Raw genomic sequence first — 11544 nt, 5'->3', positions numbered from 1 at the left:
ACCTGATGGACCTTGGATGCTTGCTGTGCCAGAGCCGCATGGTGTTTGTGCTTCTGAATACATCTGTGTGGTGGAGAGAGCTCTACCATTACAACCCATCCTCTGGCGAGCACACCCACGATGACTGCACTGTTAACATACAAATAATACAGTGGTTTTGTCTATCTGCTGCCACTCGCATCTAGATGAAGGCACAGCCTCGTTCTTCCCTCTCCAGAAAGGGATGGCACCAAACCTTATACCAACCAGGGCAGAAAACGGTGGGAAGGTCCCTCAAATTTTGCAGAAGAAGCGGTTGCTGAGAGCCAGTCCTTCAGACTTGGTTTCAGACCTGTTCTTGCCTGGGGTGGGGATGGAGTGATTTAGGTGAAGTCGGAGGGAGCAACCACCAACACACTTCCTTTAGAAAATCCTACTTGCGGTCTTTTGTTTGTGCTTTCCCACTCAGTGCAACAATAATGAAACAAATTGTCTGCTGTCTGTACAGTGGAAGTTTGTTTATTGTTTGTTTTCTTTTAACTGGCTCCTCTCCATCTGGAGATTTTTAAGGAGGTATGTAAACCACTGTGATTTTTAGTCTTGTTCGTTGAGAAGGGTGATGCTCGTCTGGCAGTGGGGGACCAGACTTCTGTTTTGGGAGGCTCAGAAAGATCCTGAGGTCAAGTCATCTCAGAAGGAAGAGATCTCAACGCGGGGGAGGCTCCTGCCCTGTAGGTTGGGCGGGGGAAGAGAGAGACTGGATTTTGTAACTGAGCAAAGACTTCAGCGATGGGCAAAACCACTTTGTGTATGGGATTGGAGGGATCGGAGAGTCTTCTGCCATCTCAGGTCCAAGCAGTTCTGCTGTTAAGATCACAGGTAAACTGCTCTTACCTTTTTGTTTTTTTTTCTCCAAAACCAAAGATGCGGGCAGCACGCTTTATACTTGGCTACAGGAAATGTGCCCTGTGCTCTCTGGTTACTAATGCCTGTCAACCAGTCAATGAGCTATTGTTTGTCTGTTTAAAATTAACTCTCTCTTCCTCCTTCCTGCACAAAGGAGCCACCTAGCCTATGTGCGGGCTCTCATTGCTTGCGTAGTCTTGGAAGCTGGATGCCTGTGGAGTTGGTGGTGTTTTGGGGTCTTGTGGAGGGCTTGGGGGTGTGATATTCCACTGGTGCAGAGCTGGAGCAATTCTGTTAGTGTTAAATGTAGTGTAATGTCTTAGCGTCCGGCTGTTTGCATGCTGGATGAACAAATAAGAGAGGTGGCCCTACCTAGAACTGTTCTCCATGCAAATATAACAAGATGAGGGGAACTGAGGTAGCAGGAACGAGAAAGCCATCTCCACTGTTCAGCAGCACGGGTCCTCCTCAAGCTCTTCAACAGCAGTCGTAGGAAGGGAGGCTTGGAAAAATACGTATGTGTGAATTACCTTAGTGAGTGTCCCAGAAAGCTCATCTGAATGGGGCTATGCGGGAGGCAACCTGAAGGAACTCGCTTTCAGATTTTGCAGGTGATGTTTGCTGTTTGGGGTGGGAAGTTGGTGTGTTGGTACCAAATGGACGTGGGTCAGCAGGCTAAAGCAGCTGAGAGGTAATAGATGTGTTTGAAAGGTCAGTTGAGATTGAGGAATGGGTACAGTGAAAATTAGACATAGGGGGAAGAGCAAGCAAATGGAGGGAAAAGAAGAAGCAGCAAGGGAGGTGCGATGGGGAAGACAGTCATTGAGTTGTGGTCATGAGGAGGAGGATGGAAGAGCTGGGAATGAAGGACCTGCTACTCGGGGAGGAGGCAGTGTGGGAGCAGCAGGAGAAGCCCTCTATAGCTGACCCAGAATGGGACGCGTGAGCAGTGACGGTCCCTGGAAATGGGGACGAGGAGACTGTGAAGACAGGGCTCGTCCTGCTGTGTGGGATGCGGCAGAGCGGGATGGACCAAGAGGGGACCAAGGGCATTTCTGCTGTTGCTGCTTTCCTAATTCATGGGATGGCTGTTGCGCGCAATAGGATGCGATGTGCTGCTATTTGCTTCTTGAATCACAGACTGCAATCTCCATACTGTTTTTTCCCCCTACTTCATTGCTTCTTATTCCTTTAACGAGCTTGGTCTCAGTGTGATGGCGGTGATCTCTCACTGTATTTTAGCTTCTCCCTGTTCTTCTGGGCTCCTGCCAGCCCTGGGGTGCAGATGAAGATTATGTTCTTGGGCCCTCAAGAAACAAGAAGTTCTAGAAACCCTGGTTTTTGGTGGTTGTTTTTTCTCCCGTGAGGCTGCAGACCAGTTGTTGTTATTGTCTTGAAACCTTTCGCTAATCAAGCAAAGTTTGGGGAGATGTTGTTGTGCCTCCCAGCTCTCCAAGGTTCACGTCAGGGCTGTTGCTGTGACACTGGCATGATTTAAGCCTGTACTTCTTCAAACTCCGTGGAAGAGTTCTTCCCATGTCAGTAAGTGCTAACACATGTTTGAAAACAGGACAGAGAAACAGCTTGTGGATTTGCCCTGCCCTTCCTGAGTTCATATTCAATAAATGTGTTAACACTATGTATTCATCGGTTTCTCAACACTTCTGGAAAAAGGTTGTTAAGCTATGGTTTGTTTTTCCCTGGTGGAAATTACAAATGCGGTATAGGCAGTAAAGGAAGTGAAGGCATATTAAAAGTAATGAGGCGCATTTAGAAAAAAAAAAATCTTTTTCCTTTGGAGGAGGTGGCATGGCTACGGATGGCTTCACCTTCGAGGTGAAAAGAGCTGTGAAACATTCATCTCTTTTCCTCCAAATTCCTTTTATCTGTCTGGATTGAATTTTGCTTCACATGGTAGGAGCAGCTGCAGGGTGGAGTTTGCATCCACAGATGCACCTCTGTGAAGGCGCTGGGACGGTGCCAGCGCCGGCCCCTCCATGGCACAGCCTTCGGGGCTGCGGCTTGGGCAAGAGCGTTCGTCTGGGAATCCATCTTGCTGTTGTGGACATTTTATGAGTAAACCATTTTATGAGAAAATATAATTAATCTTTTTGTGGCAGAGTTCTCCTGTACACGCTAGAAAGCGTAATTGTCTATACAGACCAGCAAATTGAAGGTTTTGGTAAGGCAGACGGTCCTTAATTAATCATAATCTGGACAACATATTAAGAATATACCCAAAAAGCTGGGTGGCAAATTATCTGAAACTAATTAATTGTGCCCATAAAAATTCAGCACGTTCCCTATGTGTGCTTGAGCCTGGTTTTATTTGTTTTTTAAGGCGTGTTGAGTAATTGCATGTCTACCTGGTATCTGTTTGCATAGTTAATTGGAAACCTCAAACAGAGTAAGGCCGATTGAAAACACAGCTCTAAACTAAGCAAACCTGGTGCATGGGAAATGTAGGATGTCTGGTGGCCTTTGGGAGCAGAAAGGTACATGGTCTCCTTTTGGAAGGACAGCAGCACACCTGAACATGGCCAACAGATGGGCATCTGCAGAGAGCACGTCGGCTCAACAGCCTTGCTGAGCTCTTGGATAAGACTCTCTGCCTTTTTTGCACCAGAGTTAAGGTTTTCTCTGCTCTAAAAACTGGATTTTTGGCGCTGAGCTCTGGGTTGCTCATGGTTTGACTCCTTGCAGTTGCTGGAAGAGGAGCAAGCGGGGTGCCGTGGAGCACTGTGCTTCTCTCTGGGAAGTTATTCTCTGAAATAAATGCGTTTCATTCCTGAAGATCAGGAAATTCAAGGCAAAACTTTGCACTCCTATGGTGGCTGGCTATGGGTTCAGCCCTGAGGACTCCCTCCCTCCCTGAGGACCGGAGGGGCAGAGGACACCGGTGCTTTGGTCCTGCTGAGGGGCTGACGGTGCTGGTGGTGGCAGGAGGCAGCTCAGGCCAGGCAGTTTTGCTGCTTCTTCTGTCACCAGCATTCGCAGGGAAATGCCAAACCTGCCTGTGGGTGAAGGGGAACGTGCCCCTTTGATGTGTTCATCTAATTTCCAGGAGCTGCCTTTGATTTAGGTAGGACTGTGCTCTACAGCAGTGGGCTCTCCTCATCAAAAGCCCTCTTGTATGAAAATCCCACTCTTAATATATCTGAAAATGTTAGCATGAGGAATAGGAAGATGTTGCATCCCTTCTTACTTAAAAAAAGAGTATTTTCAGATGAGACCTATGAATCCAAGATAAAAAAAAAAATATTGGGCACAAAAATCCAAGGAAGTGGCTGCATTGTCTGGAGGTGGGATTTGCCCTGTGCCTCGCAGTGAGTGGAGTGATTGTGTTTCTTCAAGTAGCTCATGTATCCGCAATTTGGAAGAAAGATTGTTTTGAGTTATTCTGGCAGTGGAAACTGATGTCATGTGGAAGCACCCTGGGGAGGTGCGGTGCTCTCCTGCGCTGGGTTACTGGCAGGGCTGGTCTGCCCTCAAGCTGCAAACAGGTAATACATCTTATTACCTGAAAAAAGGAGATTGCCAAGTAACTATGGTTATATTTTCCCACTGTGCTCTTTTATGGAAGGGTTTGTTCAAAAGCAGAGGTTGCTTTTTCTTTTCCAGGACTCTTATTGCAGAAATACCAGATATGTCACATCTAGTCTTTCTTACTGTTTCATGACATCTCTAGGATTTCCCTGAGTGTTGGGCATTGAAATTCTACCCTGAAATTCAAACGGGTTAAAAGAATAAACAGAGCCCAGAGCTGTAGATTGCCTGACTGCAGATTACTGCCTTTTCTATCTCTAAAAGTTAATTGCATTGGAAATGTCATCTTCCTTTGAGCATCAAAGTCCGTAGCGTCCACAGAATTTATTTTGCAATACAGACAAATTTTAGAGTTTCTTCTTGGTGTTAGGAAAGGTTTTGTGGCTCTGGTCCTACCGGGCAGCTTGGCTGCGCTCCACGGATGGCAGCACTGGTGCCCTCGCCCCTGCTCTCATCCTCCTGAGCATCACCCCGAGCGACAAGATGACTTTGCGTCGGCCGGGCTTAGCTGAGATGGGTTGAGGTAGTAAAATGTGGACTCGCTCCCGTATCAGGCTGGATCAGAGCTGGCTGAGCCACGTTAGCCCAGCGCCTTGCCTGCGGTCCGTCCTCTCCGTGAAACCCAGACGTCGCTCCGCGTTCTGCCCTTAGCTGGGGGATCCGGGGAGACCTTTAAGCCACATGCTGCTCCCGCGGGTCAATTTGTGAAGTTGTCCCTGGAGTTGTGTGTGTGCTTATGCCTGTTTGTCGACAGAGGGGCCAGCCCTTGTTCTGGGAGTTTAAACAAGATAACTGGTAAGGAAAAGGGAGCCTGCCATCCCTCCGGATAGCGGCGTCTCGGAGAGCACTGGCAAAGTATGATTTGTCGTCTGTGAAAAATGTTTGTGTTTGACAGCTTTTCACAGGAAGCCTGTCAGAGTGATAATTTAATGAGTACAGATTGCTTGCAACACAGCTGTAAAACGTGCTTTTACAGTGCTGTAAAATAAGCAACTGAGGCCTTTGTGTGTTTGCTTTGTTTGAGAACAAGTCAACTTCTAATACAAATGAAAGGTGGCCATTTATTTTACCCAGCAAACAGTCAAGACGTAAGAGAGGAACCTGCCATTTTTCTTCTTGTGGTGGCAAGGTTAATGCTGGGTTATGTTGGTGCTTGCTAATCAGCTTGTTTCTGTGAAGGGGAGAATTAATATCTAATTAGATGTAGGGAGTTACTAGTCAGTTTAGCATTTAAGTCATAAAAAGGGCTTTTGGGCTTTCTTCTCTTCATTGCAGACGTCTGTGCCCATGGTTTGCACAAAGAAAAGCTTAATGTTCCTTGCTGCGCCCAAGCTGATTTGAAGGGGAGACAGAAACTGAGGATGCAGACTTGTAGTATGCCAACAGCTAGAGTAAAGCATTACATATACACACACACACATATATATATGTAATATATATGTGTATATATATAAAATTTAATCCCTGTTGCTGACCAAGTTAAGAGTGTGTCGTGATTTAACCTCAGCCGGCAACTGAGCACCACATGGCCGCTCGCTCACTCTCCCCGCCCCGGTGGGATGGGGGAGAGAATTGGAAGAGTGAAAGTGAGAAAACTCATGGGTTGAGATAAGAACAGTTTAATAATTGAAATAAAATAAAATAGTAATAATAATAATGATAAAAGAATAAACAAAATAAGTGATGCACAATGCAATTGCTCACCACCCGCCGACCGATGCCCAGCCAGTCCCCGAGCAGCGGCCCCCCCGGCCAGCTTTCCCCCAGTTTCTGTACTGAGCACGACGTCCCATGGTATGGAATGTCCCTCTGGCCAGTTTGGGGCAGCTGTCCTGGCTGTGCCCCCTCCCAGCTTCTTGTGCACCTCCAGCCTGCTCAGTCGGTAGAGCATGGGGAGCTGAAAAGTCCTTGACTAGTGTAAGCACTGCTTAGCAACAACTAAAACATCGGTGTGTTATCAACATTGTTCTCCTCCTAAATCCAAAACACAGCGCTGTACCAGCTACTGGGAAGGAAATTAACTCTATCCCAGCCGAAACCAGGACAGAGTGCTAATGCAACAGCTGTGCATTGCATGGAGGAAGATGTCAGCTAGTTGCCATGCATGTCCTGCCACTGAGTCCATCCCTGCTTGCTGGCGTGGGGTGGCCCCTCGTCCCCGGTGCCATGCTCAGCATCCCTCCTCCCCACCTTCTCAATCTCATCCCCACCCTAGGAGCCTTGAGGTGCCAGCAAGGCCACCCATGGGCCAAGCCACCGGCGCCAGTCACCAGGGTGTCCCATCCGGCACGGTTCGGGGATGCAGGTGTGTGCTGGTGGGGAAGCTTTGCGGGATGGGAGGGTGGGTGCTGACTCTGTGCTGCAGACACACAGCCTCCTCTGTCCTCCTCCCCTTCTTATTTGGAAAGTGGCACTTGAGAACGGGTGTTTTCTGCCTGTGAAAACGCTGGCTGGCGCTCAAACCAGAAACGACAGCTTTGCACGTATGTGGTGCCTCCTTCAGCAGTGTTGTGTTGGGGTTTTAGAAGTGGCTGGTTTTGGTGGGAAGTTTTCATTTCCTTTATTTACCTTCCTTTTGGGCAAGGAGAAGCTGCTGGCTGGAAGACTGCAGGTGCACAGCTATTTGCTGCTAATTAGGTTGCTTTTTTTTTTCCCCAGGTTAATTAATGAACAGTGGTGCTAGCCCACATGAAAAATTGCTAAGAGATTAAGTGCTCTAAAGCCTGGATACAGTTTATTCAACTTTCAGTTTGGAGTGTAACCAATAAAATGAGTTTGGGCAGGAGAATAAATTGGTTATGATACTATGGGTGTATTACTTGAGATAACTTTCCTGGCTTAAAACATTACTTTGGGTTCCTTTAGACTGGTGGTTGGAAGTACTTAATAGATTTCCCATCAATACAATTTTGAAATCTTAATTCTTTTTGAAGAGTTTGCTGATGCATCTGCCAGCTCTTGTGCCTGGCATGAAAGTATTTAAATAAATAACTTATTTGGTGATACTGAAAGGTCTGAGCAAAGGAAGGAAGTGAGCCTTCAAAATGATTAAGTGAATTAGAAATTAATATACACCAAGCTAATCTCTATAGTATAAACTCAACCAAAAAAAATCTTCCTGGAGAGGAAATGCCAGTCATGGGAACGAAAGTGGAGGGTCCTGCTGATATTGGACAGAGGACGTGTCGGGTGTTTGAAATCAATCTCTTCTTCCCTGGATCATTTCTCTTGTGCTCCTAAGAGGCTGCATTATATACAGCCATGTCAGGCCCTGAGCCCCATGACTTTGTTCGTCAGGAACTCAAAGAATGTTTCAGTTTTTCCAGAAAATGTTTTCTGTGTTAGGCTTTGTTTGTACTGGAGCACTTTGAAGTTGAAAATCTGAACTTCAGCATACTTGTAATACGTTTTAACAAGGTTTAAATTCACACTGGGCCAAAATATCCCCCCCTTCTAACAACTTCTGGCTCTAAACATTACTCCTTTGAGGATTAAAAAAAACAGAGGCATGTTTTATTAAAAAATATTTATTGAATATGAGTCACAGAAAAGCAGAGGTCAGAATCCTCAATTGCTGGTGGCATGCATAAAATAATACGCTTCCTTGCCTGCGCTGTGCTTAGCGGTGGAGAGGCTGCACCCGCGCCCCGGGCTGCCGGCATCCCCTGCGGAGCTGGAGCAAATGGGCGGCAGCCCGGCGCAGGCACTGCCGGCATGTGATGGTTTGTCCCGGCAGCACCTATCCTTGTTCTCCTTAGCTCCTTTCCAAGGCCACATAGCGTGGACTTTTTTCCCAAAATGACCCAAATGCATTTGGCTTAATGGACCTCTCCCCTATTTTTTATTTTAATTTAACTCATCTACACCGAATCTCCAAGGCAAAGGCTTTAGCAGTAGGGTGGTCTTTGCTTAGACCCACGTGCCAAGGCTTTGGTGGCACTGTCTTGGTGGGGGATGTTCTTTAAACTGACCTGGCAGATGCATCTGATGTGCCAGACATCATCAGGTCAGCTCGTTATTGGCATCAGAGGCGTGTGTGGCACTGCCAAGATGCGGTGACAGCGCTTCGGCAGCAGGCGCTCTCTGGCACCGGGCTGTCTGGTGCTCTGGGAGGGTGAACCAGAGTTGGGATTTGCTTTTAGAAAGTGATGAAACCCAAGGGCCCCCCCTGTCCGTCCACTGTCATCTAAAAAATCTCTTTGTCGTTCTTGTGCCAAGTGTTTAGCCCTTGGATTTTGAACAAATTCTGGCTTAATTGTGGGGGTTTTTTGTACTTCCACAAACATCTGAAGCCCTGTCTGCAATCAGGACCAATTAGGTAATTAGAGACAGGCCCTGCCCCAGAGCTGACAAACCTGCAAGACAGAAGAAAGAACCTGCAGGTAGATTTTTGGGTTTGTTTTTAAAATGTATTAAAATTTGTTAATTTTTGAGGGTGGTTTATGATCATTCCAGAAAATGAGTTGACAAGAACTGAAAAGAAAGACCCATTTGTGCAAAATGTCTGTTTAAAAAAAAAAAAATCTTTCTTTTTGCTTTCTGATAGTCTTGTGCTTTGAAATTCCTTCTTTTAAGACGCCTGAATGGTAACATAAGAAACTGGACTTCCCCCCCTCCCCAGTTTGCTGACTTTTGTCATGATATTCAGATTTGCATCAAAAGAGATTTCACTCATGCAAGTCTTTGGATGTGGAGAGAGGTTGGGGGCGTTGTTTTATGAAGAGTAGTCAAGTATTTTGAGATATATAAATTGTTTGAAAATTTTTAGGGAGTCCTTTAACTTTCCATTTCATTTGCGTGATGGTCTCATTGCACTGAATTTTCCAGTTAAGCAATGGCAGTGGCTGTAGAAGCGTGCGAACACACGACCCAATGCCGGCGTTTACCATGGCTTTTCTTCCTCTTTTCTAGAGTTCTTCAAAGAACTTCTCGAAAATGCCGAGAAGTCACTGAACGACATGTTCGTGCGGACGTACGGCCGTTTGTACATGCAGAACTCGGAGCTGTTCAAGGACCTCTTCGTGGAGCTGAAGCGATACTACGTAGGTGGCAACGTCAACCTGGAGGAGATGCTCAATGAGTTCTGGGCGCGCTTGCTGGAGCGCATGTTCCGGCTGGTCAACCCCCAGTACCACTTCACGGACGAGTACCTCGAGTGCGTCAGCAAGTACACCGAGCAGCTGAAGCCCTTTGGGGATGTGCCGCGGAAGCTCAAGCTACAAGTGACGCGAGCGTTCGTGGCCGCCCGCACCTTTGCGCAGGGCCTTGCCGTCGCGAGGGACGTCGTGAGCAAAGTGTCTGCGGTGAGCTCCATCTCGTGATTATTCCCATGTCCCATGGACCTGTGATAGGTAGTGTCTTTCCCTGTTGTCCTGTCTAGGTACCTAAAGGCGTTGCTGGTAGTTGAGCGCAGGTGGAACCAAATTCCATCTATGTCGGCTGTGCCGTTGCATGGTAGAGTCACTTTCTGGGGATACCACCGTCCAGTGCTGCAGCCCAGTAGCAGGGATGTTCCCCAGGTTGATGCTGTCCTCCTGTCTAGGGAACAGCAACAAGCAGGGAATTAAATACCTTCTGTAGTGGAAATAACCATGTTTGCTTGTGTAATGGCTGTATCTTCTTAATATTGCCTTCAAATTACAGCGAGTCCTGGATGCTATGGGCATCTATTATGGAGCAGCTGATGATTTGCTCCTTGCTCCCAGGCACAGGGAGAGGCTGTTAATTTGAGCAAACAGTACTTTTATGATAACAGTAAGCCAGAGCCATATGCACAGGGCAGGAGCCAGTTGTACTTGGTGCCACACATGCAGCATGAGTTAGACCTCACACTTCTGTGGTAAAGTCACTTTTTGGGGGTCAAACATATGTGATGTGTTGGTCACTTAAATGTTTACCTCCCTCTTCTTATAAACCACTTTGGAGTGGTTTAAGTGGGGTGACTTTTTTTTTTTTTGACAGGAGGTTGACTGTAACTTAGTCTGAGTTGTATGGTATAGGGAACAGGTATAGTCAACAATCCCCTTAAAGTGATTGTGTGAGGTAACAAATATTAGTGATTTCCTTTATAACAAACTCAGCTCATTTCCTGTGGGCTATAGAAGATTTAGTATAATCATTTAATCGGGCAGAGAGAGGTTTACTTTCTCTCTGCCTGGTTACAGAGTAATAAAAAGCCAGGCTGAAAGGGCAGGCAGTAGTTTGAATCACCCTAAGTGCCAGGAAAGAGGAAAAAAAAAAAAAAGTAGTAAAACAGAAAAGAATAGCTGTTCAGGTACTCTTAGAAGCAGAATGCAATTTTGGAGGCAGCACAAGCAGCATCGTTAAGTGAGATAATTCAAATTACTTTGACTTACAGGGATAATATTAAAATACTGTCTCTCTGGAAAGAAAAAAAAATCTGCTTCTGTGTTAATTTTTCTTGAAGAGAAATGAGAAAAACAGCCTGCGATAAGCCTGCGTGTGTGTGATAGGGCAGAGAATATTAGCAAGGAAAGAGTTGCCATACTAATACATCCAGGAGCAAGTTGTAAGCCAGCGGTGGCAGGTTTAGGTCCTTGGACACCCTGAGTCCCCATTTAATAGTGATGACTCTTGCGTGAGACATGTCTGCGTGCCGCTGGTTGAGGATGGGTGTTGTGGAGCTCCGTGGGTGACATGCAGGGTCCGTGTTACAACACCACAAAACCCTCCAGCTTCAGGGACCCTGTCCTGTGGTGGGAAGGAGATGTGGGGAGGGAGGGTCAGTGCTGGATGAGGCCAAGCGTTGTGTCTCCATGTCAGGTTACTGGCTAAACCAGTCGACCTCTCGGTTGGGGTTTTAAATTTGGTGACTCTTGTTTCTGCCTGTGTAGCGTTGTGGTAGATATTGTGGTCAGAAAGAAAGGGGAAAAGGGTTTTCACTGCTGGAGAGTGCAGATGAAGTATTTGGGTGGGAGGTCCGTGCGCTAAGCCCCAGTACAGTTTTCGGGAATGTGCAATCACTTGATAGGCTGTAAACGTGCATGGATGAGGGATCGTGTTTATGCTCCATCTGCTCAGAATTCATCAAAACGTCTCCAGGCTTGACATGGGACTACGAGAGCTACGGTCCCCGCATCTGTTACGAATCAG

At 46.8% G+C, this 11544-nt stretch overlaps 1 protein-coding gene across 1 annotated transcript in view; it reads left to right on the top strand.

The window, feature by feature from the left end:
* GPC4 (glypican 4) overlaps positions 1 to 11544 on the top strand; it is a 39169-nt gene that overhangs the window by 5686 nt on the left and 21939 nt on the right. Inside the window, exon 2 of the mRNA XM_009331695.1 lies at positions 9343 to 9734. Coding sequence (XP_009329970.1) covers positions 9343 to 9734 — 392 coding nt within the window. The remainder of the gene's footprint in view (positions 1 to 9342; positions 9735 to 11544) is intronic.

This window comes from Pygoscelis adeliae, unplaced genomic scaffold (genome assembly GCF_000699105.1).
Source record: "Pygoscelis adeliae isolate BGI_AS28 unplaced genomic scaffold, ASM69910v1 Scaffold79, whole genome shotgun sequence".
Taxonomy (NCBI): domain Eukaryota; kingdom Metazoa; phylum Chordata; class Aves; order Sphenisciformes; family Spheniscidae; genus Pygoscelis; species Pygoscelis adeliae.
Note: the sequence above shows the minus strand (reverse complement) of the source record. Positions and strands in the feature narration are given on the sequence as shown.